Genomic DNA, 23,504 nt, shown 5'->3' on the forward strand with positions numbered 1-23,504 from the left:
AGCAATATCACAATTTCCGTCGACGATGATCTGTAACAATCTCACCAGATATTGTTGAACTTACTGAATCTGCAGCAACCACAGGAACCTCAGTATAATGGTCCGAAGTAATAACATTAGGATTAAAATGTATACGCAGTTATACTATTATCAGCTGTAATGCCAGGCTCAAATTATTGTTAACACATATAGTAGTATTTGGTATAAATTATAATATATAACAAAACAAACAAATATGTATTTGGGAAATACATTAACTCGCTCAATATGTGAAAACTATAGGCAAACAAACTTACAATACAGATTTGTTACAGCAAAAAAAATTGATTTGTCTGTTTCGCACAAAGATTAGTTCAAGTGACTTCTTCATCACAACTATGAACATGTTCTCCAAAATATCAAGTTCAATTGCATATAATGTAAACAAGTGTTGTCCGAGTAATGCACTGCACTCCAGTGTAGTTTCTACAAATACAATGATATAGCAAACAGCTACTTCCACTCACGAAACTCTCTTTACAAAAAGTTTCACCTGAATAAAAGCGTGGAGGGAGATAGCTAAAAGAACGCTCAGCTCCAACAATTTTACAATCTGTAAAAATATTTGAGAACATCCTTGCACTAAACTTATGATATTATGAAATTCTGTTAAAAAGAAAGGGAGAAAACAAGCACCTCTGTGTTGCACATGTATTCATCAAAATAAGCTTACTCCTGAGTTATAATTACATGATTACATGCCACTAAAACATTTAAAACTATATGCTACTGTATCTTATTTTCAGCAGTAATGACATGCTTCTTGATTGAAAAGGTTGCTAAGCCAGGTGTTCATGACCTGGAGCAATAATGCCAACCAGGACACTTGTATGAGCTAGGAACACAACGCTTTCTGAAATAATTCCATTGGGCGTCTTACATCCTCAGATTCGGTCAAGAGCAACATTGAACTTGCAAAGGATTATTATCACAGATGCTTGCCTCCAAGTAAACCATGCTACATGTCATGTAGTTCAGTAATGTACAACACGACCTAACTTACCATAAAACCTACATATAGATGCAGAGGCTACAAGGAGATCTGGTTGTGAGAGGGATGATACGTCTCAAACATATCTATAATTTCTTATGTTCCATGCTACTTTTATGATGATACTCACATGTTTTATACACACTTTTTGTCATTATTATGCATTTTCCGGAACTAACCTATTAACAAGATGCCGAAGTGCCGATTTACATTTCTGCTGTTGTTGGTTCCAGAAAGGGTGTTCGGGCAATAGTCTCGGAATTCGATGAAACAAAGACCAAACATCATATTTCACCGAGACGGACCAGGACACCGAAGGGGAGCCGGAGAGGAGGCCCAGGGCCCCCAGACCATAGGGTCGCGCGGGTGGCTCCCTGGCCGCGCCGGCCTATGGGGAGGGAGCCCCGTGGCCCTTCCGACTTCGCCTCTTGGCCTAAAGTCCCTCGAGACCTAAAAACTCGATACCAATTGACGAAACTCCAAAAAGACTCCAGGGGCGCCGCCGCCATCGCGAAACTCCAATTCGGGGGACAAAAGTCTCTGTTTCGGCACGCCGACGGGACGGGGAATCGCCCCCGGAGTCATCTCCATCGACACCACCGCCATCTTCATCGCCCTGTCTCCCATGATGAGGAGGGAGTAGTTCTCCACCGTGGCTGAGGGCTCTACCGGTAGCTATGTGGTTCATCTCTCTCTCCCATGTGATCTTTATGTGATCATGAGCATTGTATCACTATTAATCTATGTGCTACTCTAGTGATATTATTAAAGTACTCTATTCCTTCTCCATGATGTAATGTTGACAGTGTGTGCATCATGTAGTACTTGGCATAGGTTATGATTGTAATCTCTTGTAGATTATGAAGTTAACTATTACTATGATAGTATTGATGCGATCTATTCCCCCTTTCATAGCTATTGTTGACAGTGTGTATGCTATGTTAGTACTCGGTCTAAATTGCAACGGTCTATTATTCACTCTAGAGGTTATTTAAATATGAACTCCGGATGTTGTGGCTTGTTTACTCCGGCTTGAGGTGTGCTTTTATAGCCCTACACAATGATTGGTGTTTGTTATCCAACAAGAGAGTGTGAAAAAGTAGCACAAGTGAAGAGAAGTTATTTATTTATGTGATCATTGTTGAGAGTGTCCACTAGTGAAAGTATGATCCCTAGGCCTTGTTTCTAAGCATTGAAACACCGTTTCCAACAAGTTCTGTTACATGTTTGCTTGCTGCCATCTTTATTTCAGATTGCAATTACCATTCATATTCATCCATATCACTTGCATTTTACTATCTCTTCGTTGAACTAGTGCACCTATACATCTGATATGCATCTGACAAGTGTATTAGGTGTGTTGGGGACACAAGAGACTTCTTGTATCGTGATTGCAGGGTTTCTTGAGAGGGATATCTTTGACCTCTACCTCCCTGAGTTCGATAAACCTTGGGTGATTCACTTAAGGGAAACTTGCTGCTGTTCTACAAACCTCTGCTCTTGGAGGCCCAACACATCTACAGGGAATAGAAGCGTGCGTAGACATCAAGCTATTTTCTCGCGCTCGTTGCCGGGAGGTAAGGTAAAAGGTATTCACATCCTCCGACTATTAAGCTATTTCCTAGCACTGTTGCCGGTGTGTGAGTGCTCGAAGCTATTTCCTTTAGATCCTGCAATTGCATCTTTTTGTTTCTTGTTTTTATTTTTCACTAGTTAGGCTTAATGGAAAACAACAAAAAAATTAGAGATCTTTATGAAATTTATCTTGAGTTAGGACATGATGTGTTTGAAGAGAAAATTAAAAACCTATGGAACTTTATATGCATGCTAATGGCAATGTTATTAGTATGAATGCTTTGAACACCGTTGTTTCTAATGCTATGGAAAATTCTATGCTTGGGGAAGCTGGTTTTGATGAGCATGATATTTTTAGTCCCCCAAGCATGGAGGAGAAAATTTACTTTGATGATGCTTTGCCTCCCATTTATGATGATTATAATGATAGTGGTATTTTGGTGCCACCTACTATGGAGGATAAAGTTTATTATGATTATACTATGCCTCCTATATTTGATGATTATGGTGATGAGAATAATAATGATAGCTACTTTGTCGAATTTGCTCCCACTTAATAAGAATGATTATGCTTATGTGGAGAGTAATGATACTTTTATGCATGTGAATAAGAATGCTTTATGTGATGGTTATATTGTTGAGTTTGTTCATGATGGTACTGAAAGTTATTATGAGAGAGAGAAACATGGTTATATGCATCTTAATAATATTAAGTTTCCCCTCTTTACGTTGAGAATCTTGAAGTTGCGCTTGTGTTGCCTTTCTATGCTTGTTGCGTTATGCTTACATGACTTGTTTATTTACAAGATCCCTTTTCATAGGAAGTGGGTTAGGCTTAAATTTGTTTCATACTTGCTTCTTGATGCTCTTTTTGCTTCAACTCTTATTTCTTGGGAGTGCATCATTAAAATTACTGAGCCCATCTTAATGGCTATAAAGAAAGCACTTCTTGGGAGATAACCCATATTTTTATTTTGCTACTGTTTTGTTGTGTCTTGGAAGTTGTTACTACTGTAGCAACCTCTCCTTATCTTTATTTTATTGCATTGTTGTGCCAAGTAAAGTCTTTGATAGTAAAGATGATACTAGATTTGGATTACTGCGCAGAAACAGATTTCTTGCTGTCACGAATTTGAGTAGTATCCTCTGTAGGTAACTCAGAAAAATCTGCTAATTTACATGCGTGATCCTCAGATATGTACGCAACTTTCATTCAATTTGAGCTTTTTCATCTGAGCAAGTTAAGTGCCCCAGAAAAATTCGTCTTTACGGACTATTCTGTTTTGACAGATTCTGCCTTTTATTTCGCATTGCCTGTTTTGCTATGTTTGATGGATTTCTTTGTTCCATTAACTTTCAGTAGCTTTGAGAAATGTCCAGAAGTGTTAAGAATCATTGTGTCACCTCTGAACATGTGAATTTTTGATTATGCACTAACCCTCTAATGAGTTTGTTTTGAGTTTGATGTGGAGGAAGTTTTCAAGGGTGAAGAGAGGAGGATCATACAATATGATCAAGAAGAGTGAAAACTCTAAGATTGGGGATGCCCCCTTGGTTCATCCCTGCATATTTCAATAAGACTCAAGCATCTAAGCTTGGGGATGCCCAAGGCATCCCCTTCTTCATCGACAACTTATCAGGTCACCTCTAGTGAAACTATATTTTTATTCCGTCACATCTTATGTGCTTTACTTGGAGCGTCTGTGTACTTTTATTTTCGTTTTGTTATTTTCATTCTCTGAATAAATTCATGCTTGTGTGGGAGAGAGACAAGCTCCACTCGTTCATATGAACACTGGTGTTCTTAGCTTTACTTTTAATATTCATGGCGAAGGTTGAAACTGCTTCGTTCATTGTTATTTGGTTGGAAACAGAAAATGCTTCATGTGGTAATTGGTATAATGTCTTGAATAATTTGATACTTGGCAATTGTTGTGCTCAAATAGATCATGTTTAAGCTCTTGCATCATGTACTTTGCACCTATTAATGAAGAACTACATAGAGCTTGTTAAAATTTGGTTTGCATGATTGGTCTCTCTAGAGTCTAGATATTTTCTGGTGAGGTGTTTGAGCAACAAGGAAGGCAATGTAGAGTCGTATAATGCTTGCAATATGTTCTTATGTAAGTTTTTCTGTACCGGTTCATACTTGTGTTTGCTTCAAACAACCTTGCTAGCCAAAGCCTTGTATTGAGAGGGATTACTTCTTGTGCATCCAAAATCCTTGAGCCAAAAACTATGCCATTTGTGTCCACCATACCCACCTACTACATGGTATTTTTCTGCCATTCCAAAGTAAATTGCTTGAGTGCTACCTTTAAAATTTCATTCCTTTGTCTTTGCAATATATAGCTCATGGGAAAATAGCTTAAAAACTATTGTGGTATTGAATATGTACTTATGTATCTTATTTCTTATAAGTTGCTTGTTGAGCGGTAACCATGTTCCTGGGGACGCCATCAACTATTTCACCTTTGTTGAATATCATATGAGTTGCTATGCATGTTCGTCTTGTCTGAAGTAAGGGTGATTTATCATGATCAAATGGTTTGAGTATGCATATTGTTAGAGAAGAACATTGGGACGCTAACTAAAGCCATGATCCATGGTGGAAGTTTCAGTTTGGACAACAATCCTCAATCTCTTATGAGAATATTATCTGTTGTTGAATGCTTATGCATTAAAGAGGAGTCCATTATTTGTTTTCTATGTTGTCCCGGTATGGATGTCTAAGTTGAGAATACTCAAAAGCGAGAAATCCAATGCGGACTTTCTCCTTAGACCTTTGTACAGGCGGCATAGAGGTACCCCTTTGTGACACTTGGTTGAAACATATGTTATGCAATGATAATCCATGTAAATCCAAGCTAATTAGGACAAGGTGCGAGCACTATTGGTGAGGCTTGCAACTTATAGGATGTCTTATGCATAACACATATGCTTTATTACTACCGTTGACAAAATTGTTTCTATGTTTTCAAAATAAAAGCTCTAGCACAAAAATAGTGATCCATACTTCCCTCTGCGAAGGGCCATTCTTCTACTTTATGTTGAGTTAGTTTACCTACTTCTTTATATCTTAGAAGCAAACACTTGTTTCAACTGTGCATTGATTCCTACATACTTGCTTATTTGCATTCATCATATTACTTTGTGTTGACAATTATCCATGAGATATACATGTTGAAGTTGAAAGCAACTGCTGAAACTTATATCTTCCTTTGTGTTGTTTCAAAACTTTCTACTAAGAATTTATTGCTTTATGAGTTAACTCTTATGCAAGTATTATTGATGCTTGTCTTGAAAGTACTATTCATAAAAATTCTTTGCTATATGATTCAGTTGTTTAAATCATTGTCTTTACCATTGATTTGAATCACTTCATTCATCTCATATGCTTTACAATAGTATTGATCAAGATCATGTTGGTAGCATGTCACTTCAGAAATTATCCTTGTTATCGTTTACCTACTCGAGGGCGAGTAGGAACTAAGCTTGGGGATGCTTGATACGTCTCAAACGTATCTATACTTTCTTATGTTCCATGCTACTTTTATGATGATACTCACATGTTTTATACACACTTTATGTCATTATTATGCATTTTCCGGAACTAACCTATTAACAAGATGCCGAAGTGCCAGTTCCTGTTTTCTGCTGTTTTTGGTTCCAGAAAGGCTGTTCGGGCAATATTCTCAGAATTCGACGAAACAAAGACCAAACATCATATTTCACCGAGACGGACCAGGACACCGAAGAGGAGCCGGAGAGGAGGCCCAGGCCCCCCCAGACCATAGGTTTGCGCGGGTGGCTCCCTGGTCGCGCCGGCCTATGGGGAGGGAGCCCAGTGGCCCTTCCGACTCCGTCTCTTCGGCTATAAAGTCCCTCGAGACCTAAAAACTTGATACCAATTGACGAAACTCCAGAAAGACTCCAGGGGCGCCGCCGCCATCGCGAAACTCCAATTCAGGGGACAGAAATCTCTGTTCCGGCACGCCGCCGGGACAGGGAATTGCCCCCGGAGTCATCTCCATCGATACCACCGCCATCTTCATCGCCGTTGCTGTCTCCCATGATGAGGAGGGAGTAGTTCTCCCCCAAGGCTGAGGGCTCTACCGGTAGCTATGTGGTTCATCTCTCTCCCATGTGATCTTTATGTGATCATGAGCATTGTATCACTATTAATCTATGTGCTACTCTAGTGATGTTATTAAAATACTCTATTCCTCCTCCATGATGTAATGTTGACATTGTGTGCATCATGTAGTACTTGGCATAGGTTATGATTGTAATCTCTTGTAGATTATGAAGTTAACTATTATTATGATAGTATTGATGCGATCTATTCCCCCTTTCATAGCTATTGTTGATAGTGTGTATGCTATGTTAGTACTCGGTCTAAATTGCAATGGTCTATTATGCACTCTAGAGGTTATTTAAATATGAACTCTGGATGTTGTGGAGCTTGTTTACTTCAGCTTGAGGTGTGCTTTTATAGCATTACACAATGATTGGTGTTTGTTATCCAACAAGAGAGTGTGAGAAAGTAGCACAAGTGAAGAGAAGTTATTTATTTATGTGATCATTGTTGAGAGTGTCCACTAGTGAAAGTATGATCCCTAGGCCTTGTTTCTAAGCATTGAAACACCGTTTCCAACAAGTTCTGTTACATGTTTGCTTGCTGCCATCTTTATTTCAGATTGCAATTACCACTCATATTCATCCATATCACTTGCATTTTACTATCTCTTCGCCGAACTAGTGCACCTATACATCTGACAAGTGTATTAGGTGTGTTGGGGACACAAGAGACTTCTTGTATTGTGATTGCAGGGTTGCTTGAGAGGGATATCTTTGACCTCTACCTCCCTGAGTTCGATAAACCTTGGGTGATTCACTTAAGGGAAACTTGTTGCTGTTCTACAAACCTCTGCTCTTGGAGGCCCAACACTGTCTACAGGAATAGAAGCGTGCGTAGACATCAAGGGATAGCAGGTACCTTCATCACATAGGCGGACCAGAACTAGGTGACGCCGAGGAAGAGGATGAAGAAGAAAGGGCCCCAGATGTCCCAGTCCCTGAGCGCCTTGCCTAGGTCCTCGTGGTAGGGGTTGGGGAAGACGACGAGCTTGAGGTTGCTGATGATGCGGGCGAGGTCGAGCTTGACGGTATCCCAGACGGGCTCGGTTAGCGCGATGGGCGGGCCCCCGACGCCGTCAGACGAGATGGACACGGAGATCGACGCGGGCGGGGCGGTTGGTGGCGCCTAGAGCACGAAGATGGGGACAAAGGAGGTCGGGAGTGGCGGCATGGAGGAGGATGAGGCCGGGAGAGGGAAGGATGAGATGGGGATGTAGGCGCGCGTAGGAGATGATGGCTGCGCAGAGGACGGTGGCGGATGGCGTGTAGCCTCTCGATCTCGTCGATGTCTGACTGCGCCGACGACACGTTGAGCGGGATCGTGTCCCTGTAGTTGTGCGACATGGAGGCGCCGGTGGCGTCGGCGGCAGGGGGAGACGGTGGGGTGGGTAGGAGGAGAGATCTCGCACCCTCGCGGTCGCCGGAGTGAGATAGGGGATCGGATTCGATATGGTGCGAGAGGTGGGGGACTACACTGCATAATGTAAATATCGCGAGGGCATTTCTGAAAAACGTACCACAATCGGATTCGGAACCACTTCTCCGGAAACCAATTGCGGCACTTCTAGCAGATGCGGTGTAGTGCCCCAGAATAGCGGCACTTTTCGCAAGACAAGATGCCGCGGATTATCCCAAGATTAGCGGCACTTTATGAGGATACCGTGGATTATCCCAAGATTAGCGGCACTTTCCGCATATTGCCGTGAATTAGCCTAAAAATAGCGGCACTTTTGTAGATTGCTGATAATTAGCCCAACATTAGCGGCACTAACCCAAAATATGCCGGTGAAACAAACTTCAGCGGCAGTTTTGAAAAACGCCTGCACCGAAGTGCCGCTAATCTTGGCATGTGGTGTAGTGAATGCCATTTTTAGAGCCTTAAGAAACGCCAGAGAACATTTCCAAAAAAAAAAAAAAAAAAAACGCCAGAGAATCCTAGTAGCAATATAAGTTAACCAGCCTCTCAAATAAGATCTGAATCCATCCCTGCCTCAGCCGGCAGACCAAGACATGAGAGGCGGCGATCGCTTTGAAGTGCTGCCGGACGATCTCGTCCAGCACGTGCTCTCCTTCCTGCCGTCTCGCGATGCGGTGGAGACGGCCGTGCTCGCCCGCCGCTGGCGCTACCTGTGGAGGTCCACCCCCGCCGTCCGCGTCAACGGCTCAGGCGACGGCTTTCGCCTCTTCGTCAACAGCTTGCTGCTCCACCGTGATGGCGCCTCCCCGCTACGCTCGTTTGAGATCGACGCCGACCTGCTCATAGGCGAGGAAAGCGACGACGACGACGAGTACAGCTATTTCGACCCTCACGTCGACCTCTGGATCAGGCACGCTCTGTCGACTTGCCGCGCGCGCTCGCTCACCGTGCGCATCCCCTTACCTGCCGACCAAGATAGGTGGTCGCCTAAACCTTTCGCCTCCCCGCACCTGACGACGATGCGCCTCCAGGGGGTCGATCTCGACCACGGCAGCCTCGATTTCTCCTGCTGCACGAAGCTTCTCCACCTCAGCCTCACTGCCTGCAGCCTCGATGGCGACGCCATCGTGTCGCCCTCGCTGGAGCGCCTCCATATCATGGACTGCGCCTCAGAATCGCCGATCAGGATTTCCACCCCGAGCCTCCGTCATCTGCAGCTATCCGGTGACCACGACGGGATCTGTACTGCACCGTCGTCTCTCGACACCATGCCTTGCTTAACCAATGCAAGCATCCAGCTTACTGGCTTCATCGAGGGCGGCGATGGTGATGCCAATGCCGGCCGCTCTTTGATTCTCCGTGGATTATCGGAAGCCACCAGCCTGGAGCTCATAGCTACGAGGAGCGATGGAAGGGTTTGTCAAATCCAATCTTTGTTTTTATTTTTACCTTCGCATACATCACTAGTTAGAGCAAAACTGCACCATGCATGCACCCGGCCGGCCGGTAGATTTAATTCCTCTTCTGTCACTTTGTCCAATTTTACAAATGTTTGCAGCTTCCACACTAGGGGCCAGGCACGCCCAATACCAACTACTGCATATATGTCCTACATTGTTGTTAGATAAATACAATTTGCCATCAATAGGAAACCTTGATTTGCTAAATTTAAGATTATGAATTTAGTCGAATCAGTATAGACAAACTAGAGCTATTTATTTTTACCAGCTAATTAAGTTGCCACTTGTTATTTTGAAACGTGTTGGTCAACAACTATTTTGTCACTTTGCATCAAGTCCTTGCACTTGATTTCTAATAATTTATCTGCATATTTTTTTGTCTTTTTCTCTCGCACATTCTAAGTACTCCCTGTTCTTAAGACAATTGGTTCAGATCTCTACCAAATGTAAAGAAAACATGGGAAGATATCTAAGACCATTTAGACCTTTTATCTACATGCCAAATAGCTAATAACTAGGCTAACAATAAATCTGTATTGAGCTTGAACTGCGTACTTAATTGTTATACTCAGTTAGTTAGTTTTTAAAAAAGGTTGTTGTTATCAATAGTTCATACTCCATGCAGACAATCTTCCTAAGGGATTTGGCATGGTGCCCTACATTCCCAAAGTTAAAGACCTTGATACTTAATGAGTGGTGTGTGTATGATGATGTAAGTGCCATTGAGTGCCTTCTACGGCATACGCCAAGATTGGAGAGCCTCATTCTGCAACTTAATTTTAAGGTACTATAAGTTCATGTTTTCTCATTTGTTTTATTGTGATTACCTTGCATTCCCTCCGTTCCATGATTCTTGTTGTTATATGACAAGAAAAATGGAACGGACGGAGTAAGTTTCTCAAGTCTTATATTAACTCCCATATATGTCGACAAAGAGAAATATAAGATAATCCCTAGATTGTTTTATGTCTACATGATTATATGTCATACTCCCTCCATCCTAAATTAAGATGCCTATAGTCTTTTATCAAAGCCAAAAAAAAATTAAGAAATTTTATACAAAAAAGTATTAATATGTAAAATTTTAAATGCACATAATAAGAAAATATATTTTATGACGGTTCCAAAAATATTGCTCAGGGATTATAAATGTTGACACTTTCTGTATTCAGTTGGTCAAACTTTGAGAATTTTAACTTTATCAAAATATTATAGGCATCCTATTTTGTGATAGAGGGAGTACTTCATAAACACATGTGACACCATTAAAAACATAACACAGGTGGCCATATCCAATTTTCAACTTCTCTAGGACACATAAGATTTTAAGTTTTAACCCGTGTTTTCTTTTTCATGTAGAACTGCCCTACACTCCAGGTGGAAGGAGAAGGAAATGATAATACATCAGAACAGTCTATTCTTAACTTTGAGCACCTTAAGACAGTGGAGATCAGGAACCGTCCACCTTATTATTACGAACCGGTGGTATATTTTGACACAAGGATTGGTGAAGTTTTTAAACTGTTCAGTGACTTGGGCATACCTAGCAGTAAGATCAGTATCAACTACAATACTGAAGGTCAGCCATCTACATATACTCAGTTTCTTTCTGCAGTTATCTATGTGAAAATTCCATATAAAAACAAGCACATTGGACAAATTGGTCCATGCACCTGGCTGCCCTAGACACAAAGTGTTTGAAGGATAAATCAGTTTATTATGCATATATCCGTTGTTCTTCTATGAAAAAAATGAATTAGTATTACTACTATTTAGTGCTAACTAATTACAAACATGAGTCGAAATGTTGCAGCTGGCATTTAGTACTTACATGTTCAATTAGGTATGCTAAACTACTGTATCTTTTGTGCTCCTGAAGAATCATTAGGTACCACCATGAGGCAATTGGCTAGCTAGATAGATATATCTGCATTCTGCAGGACCATTTCATGTTCATGCACATTTTCTTCTTTTACTTCTGTGTTTTACCTGCTCGTGTGCATGCACAGTATGTATATAGCTGATGGTATTTCTTAGTCTGTATGGATAATCAATTACATTAATTGCTTGTTTAGAGAAAGTATATTACCAATGGTTCTTCTGCACTGGATTGATTTTTTGTGTCCGATGCCCGGCTTGCAGGAAAATAGAAAATATTCAAATGCTAGCTTCGGTTGGGTTCAAACAGCCAAGCTTAATTAATCAGAGATGGGCGGTAGAGGAAATTATGGATGCGAGTGATAGCCAACAAGTTAAGCAATATAGAGAATATTTTTTTTTCAGCAAGAAATTTTGTGATGTCCGCTCATACCGTGCGTGCATTTTTTTCCTTTTATGGTCGTACTAAGCAATTATTCCTTAAATATACCATAAGTGCTTTCAATTCTCATGATCATTGCGAGCATGAATTGTGCAACCACGAGGTATATCATGTCGATCTCTGCAACCTTACTTTGAAACATTGGTGATATATCATGTCGATCTCTGCAACCTTACGGAGGGACATCATGGCAGGGGAGGCTGCCCTCGCATTTGTGGCCAATAGTGAAACACGATGCATATCCGTCGGAGTGCACGTTTTGACTCGGTTTTGTTTATGCATGCCAGCTTAATCGATTTTTTCTCTCTTTTTTTTGGTGGAAGTTGTAGTTTATAGTATCCTTCACAAGAGACAAACCAACATCTTCGTGGTAGGAGGCTGGAGCTAGTTCCTCTTCTCGAGGTTGATGGGTGTTGTGGCCCAGCGAAGCTCATGCTCACGATGTCGGTTATAGTATTGACGACGTCCATGGTGTCATTTCCCCTCTTGTGGGTGATGACGTGGCTCCACCTCATCTCCCCAAGTCCTTGCTCCGGGTGAAAACCAAGACCAGGCGGTGGTGGTGGTGCTGCGTCGTAACCTCGTTGGAGGCACCGCCTTGGAGCGGCGGTCTTTACTTCGCCATGCTTGCTTCGGCGGCAAAGTTGGTGCCTTCTCTGTTGTCGATGAGATGTTGTAGTGGCCTCCTAGATCCTGTGCTTCGTGGGAGGCCAGTTCGGCCATGGAGGTGTCGTCCACCATGGTGCTATGTTTGCCGAGTGACGCAGCCGCGGTCGGCGGGATGCCATAGGCCGTTGCGGTGGGCTGGGGTTCAACCCCATGCAGGAATGTCTGACGGCGCCTTCACCACCGCTTTCCGGACTTGGTGTCGGACCATCACTGGTAGAAAAAGGGCCAATAATCCCGGTTGGCAACTGCCATTAATCTCGGTTGCGCAACCGGGATTAAATATGCGGGAATAAACACTACTAGGAAAACCCTTACTGCCGGCGCACCTATTTGGGCTTCTACCGGCGCACTGGAGCCCGCCGGTGGGAACAGGCCGGTGATAACTGGCTATTGCCGGCGCACCAGCCTGTTGTTGGTGTCCGAAACCCACCGGCGAGTAGCGACGGGCAACACGTAGAGCCGGGAGGCTCCCAGGACTGCGGCTGGCCCTGGTCCCTCGTGCGACGGCCCGCAAAGCTCCGGCACGCACGTCCCGATGCTGGTGCAAGGGCGTGCCACCTGACCTATACCTGGTCAGGAAGGTGATGGATTGCTTCGCTTAGTTTCCTGCATGGCATACACGTAAACATTAAATACGAGCCTCGATCGGCTCTCAGGTTGTCCTGTGAATCGGCTCAAGGAGCCGATCCACCCATGATTCGTATGAGGTCTACGATCACATGATGGTCCTGCTTGATCAATATAAAGCTAAAACGACCTACGACGATTTAGGGTTTTCACCACATAATCGGAACATCCTACACGTGATTGAGCCTGGCAGCCACGCAAGATGATAATAAGCCAGCCCTAGATAAGACCTAAAAACCAACATGTAGTTGATTCCCGGAACATCTTATCTAGGGCTAGCAAACTACACCGTACGTGCTACTGGATCCTTCAACCCGTTTGCAAGGCCTAACTATGCAGATATTAAACTAATCCTTGAAGAACAAGGAGCAATCATAACAGATCGGATCTACTAAACACGGATCAAGCAAGGTGCTGCCCTTACACCTAAGATAGATGTAAAGGCAGCTAGACGTCTAAGGGCAGCATGGATAAAAGCATATATCGTGGTAGAACAATGCTAACCCTAACACATCTACGATAACTACGTTGCTCGCCATCAACAAGGCTTCAGCACGAGCAACGCATGAACAACGAATAAACGTATACTGCCTAGATCGCAAGATGCGATCTAGGCAGCATGATGCTTACCCGGAAGAAACCCTCGAAACAAGGGGTTGGCGATACGCCTAGATTGGTTTGTTGTGAACGTGATTGTTGTCTTTCTCAATAACCCTAGATACATATTTATAGTCCATAGGCTTTCTAACGTGGGAATAATCCCAACCGTGTACGAGCCAATTTCTACCTAACCGACACGTATCCTACTATATTTACAAATACACGGGCAAACTAGCCCAAACTTCGTGTACAAGGCTGATTCACGTATATCTTCCATGTATATTCTTCAAGCCCATCTTAATTATGGCCCACCTCTGATCCGGTCAAATCCTGGTGATAACACATGCCCCCCTGGTTTTGGAAATGATAATTCCAAAACCACTCTGCCTTTTCTTCGTTGGGTCACGTCGTGGCAGGGTAAAACCGCCGCAGTATCCTTCATCATGATGCCTTGCCTTCTCAACTTCTCCGCGTGATTTGACAGTTGTTTTTTTTCTTTTGGCACCACTTCCTCGGAAACTGCTGTGGCATTAAATCCACTATATCCCCTTTTATTTAACCGCACCGAACAGTTTGCCTCTTCATCCCCTTGCTCTGTTCTAGCCATCGGCACCAGAAATCCCCCCTCTGATGTAGCAATGTCGTCCTCTTCCTCCTCCTCCACCTCATTGGATCTTTCTTCCCAATCCTTCTCTTCCTCGTCCTCCTCCTCCCGCGAGCCCACACCGTGGAGAGCAGCTCGACGGCGGCGCACAACCAGCGCGCCCCCGAAGAATGGGACCAGGAGGAGCACAACTCCTCTGTCTGGTCTGAGGACGATAAGTCCCTGACCAGCGGAGATGAGGACCTCCAGTTCCTTGCCGATAGGGAACTGGAGGCGGAGAGCGAGGACGACTCGTTCTCCTGGGACGACTACACTTCCTCCGAGGAGGAGGAAGAAGAGGAGGACGACGACTCCCTCGAGTACTACCCGCCGGCGAAGCGCTTCCGCGCCGGGTCGGATGATGATGACGACGACGACGATGATGAAGAGGAGGAGGCCCCCAATGAGGGCTACTGGAGCAGCGACGAGGAGCCCGCCGGCAGCAGCGCCGACGAGAGCTCCGATGGCGACAACGAGGGCAGCGACGGCCCATAGGGTAGCGTCTACTAGTATAGGTCTAGCAGATTGGTCAATAGACCTTTCTTTTGTTCTTCCTTCCTCGAGCAATCGGCTCTTCCTTTGTAAGAAATCCCCTTTATTAATGAAGAAAATATTCCTCTATTGATTTTGCTTTCTTGTCAATTTTTGCCGATTGCCAAACGAAGTCAACGCGTAAAGAGCCGATGGCAGGGCATCGGCTTTTGCTCAAAAACGCGATTTAAGGCCACAACAGGTCCAATCCGTGTCCACGCCATCCTCCAATCTCAAACGCACAGATTCAACTCCTCAGCAAATCCAATGGGAGAATCATCTCAAATGCCATGGACTCTGGCCTGAAACTGATCTATTAACCTGCTCAACTGAGCTTGTTCCTCTAGAGTCGACGAACATGCATCGGCTTTTTCATTATTCTAAAGTCGATGTCCGAGCATCGGCTGTACTGGTATCCATGTTCCTAAAGTCGATGTCTGTGCATCGGCTGTGATTTGCATATAATTTTTTTTTACCGGCCGATTTTATACATCGGCCCCCATGTTTCACTGTCCATCGTCCCACATGCTTGGGAAATATTTCTTGAGGTGTTGACCGTTGACGGCTACTGGGAATTTAACACCGTCCAGCTGCTCGAGCATGTATGCATTGCCCTTCAATACCTGATCGACTTTGTACGGACCGTGCCAATTAGGAGACCATTTGCCATATGCTTTATCCTTAGTTCCTAATGGTAACACGGCTTCCCATACTAGATCACCAACCTGAAACTCCTTTGGTGTATGCGCGAGCTACCCTGGCCTTGTTCTCTTTAATATTCTCCAAGGACCAAAGTCTAAGTTCCGTTGCATCCTCAATAGTATCACTCATCAGGGCTGCATATTCTTCAGCTGTTAGATCATTCTGAAACGTGACACGTCTCGATCCAGCCGTAATTTCCCAAGGCAATACGGCTTCCTGCCCATAGACGAGCTGGTATGGCGAAGTTTTTATAGCTCCATGGCATGACATGCGATAGGCCCACAAAGCTTCTGACAATGTTTCATGCCAAACCCTAGGGTTCTCGTCAATTTTCCTCTTAATCAGCTTGATCAGGCTCTGATTGGACGCTTCAGCTTGCCCGTTGGCTTGAGCATAGTATGGAGATGATCGGATCAGCTTAATTCCCATGTCATCACAGAACTTTCTGAACTCTTTAGAGATGAAGACCGAACCTCCATCGGTCGTGATGGTTTGAGGAATCCCGAACCTATGAATGACATGTTCTTTCACAAATTTGATAACATCTTCTGATTTTACCTTCTTCATAGGGACGGCCTCCACCCATTTAGTGAAGTAATCCGTAATGGCCAAAATCCACTCGTGGCCTTTACTCGACGCAGGATGGATTTTGCCGATCATATCCATGCCCCAACCTCGAAATGGCCAAGGCTTGATGATGGGGTTCATTGCTGATGTGGGTACCATCTGAATCTTCCCGAACATCTGACACGCTTGGCATCCTTTGTAGTACTTGAAGCAGTCCTCAAGCATGGTGGGCCAATAAAACCCTGATCGCCTGATCAGCCACTTCATCTTATGAGCTGATTGGTGAGTTCCCCAGGCACCTTCATGCACCTCATGTAAGAGCCGATTAGACTCGCTGGTCCTGTGCACTTGAGCAGTAACCCTTCCAACGTCCTGTAGAACATGTCATCGCCTATAAGGACATATTTCATGGCCTTGTACCTTATCCGTTTAGGTGCCCCCCGAGTCGGATCCTTCAAGTAATTGAAGATATCGGCTCTCCAATCATCCTGTTCCAGGAACTGCACCTGAACTTCTGACCCGTCTGGTATGTCCTTGTAGCCCTGATCGCCTGATCAGCCACTTCATCTTATGAGCCGATTGGTGAGTTCCCCAGGCACCTTCATGCACCTCATGTAAGAGCCGATTAGACTCGCTTGGTCCCGTGCACTTGAGCAGTAACCCTTCCAACGTCCTGTAGAACATGTCATCGCCTATAAGGACATATTTCATGGCCTTGTACCTTATCCGTTTAGGTGCCCCCCGAGCCGGATCCTTCAAGTAATTAAAGATATCGGCTCTCCAATCATCCTGTTCCAGGAACTGCACCTGAACTTCTGACCCGTCTGGTATGTCCTTGTAGCCTGACGCCATCTGTGCGAGATCATTGGCCTCGGTATTTTGAGATCTTGGGACCCAATTGAAGTTGATGTACCGAAATTGTGCCATCAACTCGCGGCATTCCATCCAATATGGGAAGAGTGACTCACTCTCGCACTTGTATTCATCCGTGAGCTGGGAGATCACCAACTTCGAGTCCCCAAAAAGTTCCACCGCTTCTGCACCGGCTTCCAAAAGCAACTCCATTCCCTTGCGTATTGCCTCATACTCAGCGACATTGTTGGTGCAAGGGGTAGATAGCCTGATGGAGAAGGAAAATGTTGCCCCCCGAGGCGACACGAGCAGAATGCCGATGCCACAACCATCGTCACAACCCGATCCATCGAAGAACATAGCCCATGCACGTACAGATAGTGCTGCTATATTAGTATTGATCCGTTCAGCTATGAGATCGGCCAACGCTTGTCCCTTGACTGCTTTCGCAGGCTGATACCGGAGATCGAATTCCGATAACGCAAACATGCACTTACCAAGTCGGCCTTTCAAAACAGGAGCCGACAGCATGTGCTTGACAACGTCTGACTTGCATATGATGATGATTTCCGCCGTCAAAGGGATGTGATGAAGCTTGGTGCAGGTGAAGAATAGGCAGAGGCATAACTTCTCGACCTCAGGGTACCTTGTCTCTGCATCCAACATCCTTCTGCTGAGGTAGAAAACGACCTTTTCAACACCCTCATAGAGTTGCACCACCACTGAAGCGATGGACGTGTCGCCATCGATAAGTAGATATAGAACGGCCTGTCTTGCCGAGGTGGAACTAGCACAGCGGCGTTGTTAGATACCGCTTAATCTCGTCAAACGCTCGCTCGTTTCTGCCCCCTTTGATGAAACTCGTCATCAGACTTGATCTTCACCAACGCCATGAACGGCTCAATTCGTCCCGACGCATTAGAGATGAACCGTCGGACGAAGTTGATCTTGCCGATAAGACGTTGGAGTTCCTTCTTAGTGGTAGGCGGCTGCATGGTACGTACTGCCTCCTGACTTTTCAGGCCGATCTCAATTCCTCGTTCATGAACCAAAAAACCTAGGAACTGACCGGCCGTCACACCAAAGGCACACTTCTTTGGATTCATTCTCAGCCCAAATTTTCGAGTTCGGTCTAGGATGCGTCGCAAATCATCCAAGTGTCCTTCTATGGAGACAGACTTGACCACCACGTCGTCGATGTAAATTTCCACCAACTTGCCGATCAGATCATGAAAAATGTAATTCATGGCTCGTTGGTATGTTGCACCGGCATTCTTCAGCCCAAAAGTCATGACCACATATTCAAACAAGCCCACCGATCCTGGTACTACAATGCGATCTTGTGTATATCTTCTGGAGCCATGAAGATTTGGTTGTAGCCGGCATTGCCATCCATGAAGCTTAACACATTGTGGCCAGCAGCTGCATTGATCAATGTTTCTGCCACAGGCATTGGATATTCATCCTTTGGAGTGGCTCTGTTGAGATCTCGGAAATCTATGGCCACACGCCATCGGCCGTCCTTTTTCTCTACAGTGCAGATCGAGATCCATTCAAGATACCTGCATGGCCTGATGAACCCGGCGGCCAACATTTTCTCGATCTCTTTCTTGACTTCTTCCAGAATTTCGGCCTTCATCTGATGTGCTCGTTGTTGGAATGGCCGAAATCCTTTCTTGAGAGGGAGCCGATGCTCAATGATGCTCCTGTCTAGCCCAGGCATCTCTGTGTAATCCCATGCAAAGCAATCTGGGTATTCTTTTAACAGAGCTATCATCTGGCTCCTGAGATGTGGATCTAACTTTGTCGATGAAAGTTGGTCGTGGCTTATCCCCAGGACCAATGTCGACTTCTTCTAGCTCATCAGCCGATGTAAACCCATACCCTAGCTTTCCGTCACCTGTTAGATCGACGCTGAACACAGGCAAAACGTATGGTGAGGATAGTATGGGCCGATTGCCGGAATCGGCCCCCATTTTGATTGTATTGCTCAATGAAGGTTTACATCTCGTTCGTGCTTTACTATGACTACGTGACATGCTTGAGACAAGATCATCACTTTTTATTTTTTGGGGCCGATCGCAGGGATCGGCCTTGTCACGTACGTCCATAGCCTTTGCTCTTGTTACACGGTCAGGCCGGTGGATAAGACCAGCCTCACCCCGTTTTTTGTCACGTCGATGCGCTCACAGTCATCCAAAGTGATGCCGGAGAGTGGCTCTTGGCCTGCCCTCTCCCAAACATTCATGCCAGCCGTTGAGATCTCGACTGAGTCATCTGCGTGGATGATCTCTACTTCATCTCCATTCCACTGTATTAAGCATTGATGCATCGTGGATGGAATGCAGCTGTTGGCGTGGATCCAATCTCTCCCTAGCAGGACAGCGTAGGTGCTCTTGCTATCGACAATGAAGAATGTCGTAGGGATGGTCTTCCTTCCTACGGTCAGATCCACGTTCAGAACACCTTGTGCCTCTGATGCTTGGCCGTTGAAATCGCTCAATGTGACATTGGTCTTGATCAGATCCGAGCTAGAGCATCCCAGACGACGTAGCATGGAGTATGGCATGATGTTGACTGCCGCTCCGGTGTCGACCAGCATCTTGTTGACCGGCTGCCCATTGATATAACCTCGTAAGTACAGGGCCTTCAGGTGTCTGTAACTTCTTTCTCGTGGCTTCTCAAAGATAACCGGCCTTGGGCCGCAGTCAAGTTGTGCCACAGGAGCCTCTTCGGTTCCAGGAGCACAAAACTCCGCCGGAAGAATGAACACCATGTTGCTGCCAGCCGATGTCTCATCATCGGCTTTCTTCTGTTTGGGGCGCCACTCTTTCTTCTGTGGCCGTCCCTCCCCGTCCAGAGTTCGCTGAATTTTCGCGGCCAGATCAGGCCGCGCTTTCCTCAACGTATGCAGGTATAACCTTTCGGCTTCCTCTAAGCAACGTAGTCGCTGAACCCTACGTTTTTGGGAGTGGCTGAGTCCATCAGGGCACCACCTTGGACGGTGGTATTTATCTTCTTCTTCCTCTTCTTCTTCGTCTTCTAACTCCTCGGGATCTTCCACCCGAGAGGACTCAGCTTGCTTGTTCCGAGATGGGAGAGGTCCTAGACGCTTGAACACTGATACGTCTCCTGTGCCCTTCTTCTTCTGTCTACATTCTGGACAGTTGTCGATTGTGGGCAATCGGCTCATTCCTGAATCCCAGCAGTGTTTGAAGAAGGGACAATCCCAGTGCCTGTCCACGTCATCCTGCTCTCTTGACTTTTCCTTGGCATGGCACTCATATCTTTCATCATCCCGATCATGCTGACGATATTTCCCGGCGTCCCTGCTAGCCCGACGATCTCTTTCGTCGTCGTCGTTGTATCGCCGGCGTTGGTCGTACTGACGCTTATATTTGTTGAGGAGATGATCAGAGAGAGGTCGCTGATATCGCACATTCTTCACTTCTCCCTCTGTGATGTAGCGCTTGCCATCGTGTCGGGACCGATCGCGTGGAACGGCCTCCTCTTTGTCCTTACCACGAGAGCGGCTGCCCTCGTCTCTGTTCTTACCAGGGTGGTGCACAGGCCCGACCATGTTAATGCTGAACGAGAAACCTGGCTGGCACCTCCCGGGGTAAGCGCACTCCACCATGTTAACGGCGGGGAAGGGGTGCGTGTCGACTTTCATGGCGTACTGGCTGAAAATTAGACGTCCTTGTTCTATCGCCATTTGGATCTGCTGACGCCACACCCTGCAGTCGTTGGTGGTATGGGTGAACGTGTTATGCCACTTGCAGTATGGCTTTCCGTTCAGCTCCTGTGCCGTGGGGATTTTGTGGCCTTCGGGTAACTTTAGCTGCTTCTCTTTGAGTAAGAGGTCGAAAATTTGCTCAGCTTTGGTCACGTCGAAGTCAAACCCTCTTGGAGGACCTTGTGGCTTAACCCACTTGCAGGACACGGGGCTTGCCCCCCGAGCCCATTCAGCCACTGCTACCTCTTGATCTCCTGCAGAGCCTTCATCTTCCTTTGTCTCTACCAGGACTACCGCACGCTTGAACTTGTCCTGGTACAACTCTGGGTGGCGCTGTTCATATAATGACAGTTTCTAAACCATATGCGCCAATGAAGCGTACTCTGCTTGGGAAGCCATATCCTTGATCGGCGATGCGAGACCCACCACCGCCAACTCGACTGCTTCTTTTTCAGTCAAACGAGCCGAATAGCATCGGTTCCTGATGGTCCTGAAGCGCTGGATGTATTCTGACACTGTTTCTCCGCGCTTCTGTCGTTCTTGTGCTAGATCGGCAATGCTAGCCTCGGAAGCCTCTGAGTGATACTGCATGTGGAACTGCTCTTCCATCTGCTTCCAAGTCCGGATTGAATCTGGTGGCAGCGAGGTGTTCCACCCGAAAGCCGATCCTGTGAGGGACTGTGCGAAGAACCTCACGCGTAGTGCGTCTGATGCTGAGATCGTGCCCAACTGCGCCAAATATCGGCACACATGCTCGATTGAACTGGAGCCATCTGACCCACTAAACTTGGAGAATTCAGGGAGCCAATATTTGGGTGGTAGTGGGATCAAATCGTACTCGTTGGGGTACGGCTTGGAATAGCCGATTGCCCTCCTTTTCGGCACCATGCCGAACTGGTCTCTCAAGATTGTACTGATCTGATCCGCGGTGCTAGCTGCAGGAGTCGAGCTCTGAAGATTCGCTGGAGTGGCATACTTAGCTAGCCACGCTTGCTTCTCAAGATCTGAGCTAGCTGCAGGAGTTGAGCTTTGAAGATTTGTTGGAGTGGCATACTTAGCTAGCCACGCCTGCTTTTCAAGATCTAATCCGTAAGCCCCTCCCCGCTGTTCCGTGAAGTCCCTCTTTGTTGCGATCTGGTTCGTGAGTGCCCAATTATCGCAGCCGGCACGTATGTGCACGTGTATCCGTGAGGGATCTCCTTATGCGCCTCATACAAGAACTGGTAATCACTAGGATCACCACCGATCTTGTAGACGATGAATGCCGGTGAACTCGGCACTTCTGGTGCTGCCAGCGCGAACGGCAGCGGTGGTCGGGTCTGGAGTGGTATCTCTCCTTGGTGAGTCCCTAGAGCAGGTCCTGACGGAGAGTACTGATGTCTCATGATTTCCTGGATCACCCGAAGCGCGACACGCTCCAAAGCGTTCACCAGGCTCTCAGAATGGCGGTGTAGCGAATGAGCTACCATGTGATTAACCTCTCGACGCGAGAGACCTGGTGCGTTCTTCCTCAAGGAGTAGACAAGTCCACTCCATCGAGCGCGCCTTCAGGTGAGAACCCTTTCCACCTGATGCCGTGTGAGCGGGTTCTCTGGGAAAGAGCCGATGAGGTCGGCTTCGAAGATAGCTTTGACATCATCATACTTCTTCTTGAGCTCTTCAGTCAGATCTTCGTACGTGACTGGATCTTCCGCCATCTCTGATGAGGATGATGGCGATGCAGTTAACGTCGAAGACTGTCCCACCGGGCGTGGCAGAATGTGTTGGCGTCCGAAACCCACCGGCGAGTAGCGACGGGCAACACGTAGAGACGGGAGGCTCCCAGGACTGCGGCTGGCCCTGGTCCCTCGTGCGACGGCCCGCAAAGCTCCGGCACGCACGTCCCGATGCTGGTGCAAGGGCGTGCCACCTGACCTATACCTGGTCAGGAAGGTGATGGATTGCTTTGCTTAGTTTCCTACATGGCATACACGTAAACATTAAATACGAGCCTCGATCGGCTCTCAGGTTGTCCTGTGAATCGGCTCAAGGAGCCGATCCACCCATGATTCGTATGAGGTCTACGATCACATGGTGGTCCTGCTTGATCAATATAAAGCTAAAACGACCTACGGCGATTTAGGGTTTTCACCACATAATCGGAACATCCTACACGTGATTGATCCTGGCAGCCACGCAAGATGATAATAAGCCAGCCCTAGATAAGGCCTAAAAACCAACATGGAGTTGATTCCCGGAACATCTTATCTAGGGCTAGCAAACAACACCCTATGTGCTACTGGATCCTTCAACCCGTTTGCAAGGCCTAACTATGCAGATATTAAACTAATCCTTGAAGAACAAGGAGCAATCATAACAGATCGGATCTACTAAACACGGATCAAGCAAGGTGCTGCCCTTACACCTAAGATAGATGTAAAGGCAGCTAGACGTCTAAGGGCAGCATGGATAAAAGCATATATCGTGGTAGAACAATGCTAACCCTAACACATCTACGATAACTACGTTGCTCGCCATCAACAAGGCTTCAGCACGAGCAACGCATGAACAACGAATAAACGTATACTGTCTAGATCGCAAGATGCGATCTAGGCAGCATGATGCTTACCCGGAAGAAACCCTCGAAACAAGGGGT

General features: G+C 45.9%; 1 protein-coding gene and 1 pseudogene across 1 annotated transcript; one reads left to right on the top strand and one right to left on the bottom strand.

The window, feature by feature from the left end:
• Window positions 1-7,586: 7,586 nt before the first annotated feature.
• Window positions 7,587-8,111, bottom strand: LOC127318404 (protein YIP4b-like; annotated as a pseudogene).
• Window positions 8,112-8,703: 592 nt separating this feature from the next.
• On the top strand, window positions 8,704-11,933 carry LOC127318400 (MEIOTIC F-BOX protein MOF-like). The gene is made up of 3 exons (XM_051348884.2): window positions 8,704-9,577; window positions 10,248-10,406; window positions 10,982-11,933. Exons 1-3 carry the CDS (start codon window positions 8,756-8,758, stop codon window positions 11,306-11,308), a joined length of 1,308 nt encoding a protein of 435 aa, XP_051204844.1. The 5' UTR covers window positions 8,704-8,755; the 3' UTR covers window positions 11,309-11,933.
• The last annotated feature ends 11,571 nt before the right edge of the window (window positions 11,934-23,504 follow it).

Source organism: Lolium perenne, chromosome 7 (genome assembly GCF_019359855.2).
Source record: "Lolium perenne isolate Kyuss_39 chromosome 7, Kyuss_2.0, whole genome shotgun sequence".
NCBI classification, from domain to species: Eukaryota; Viridiplantae; Streptophyta; class Magnoliopsida; order Poales; family Poaceae; genus Lolium; species Lolium perenne.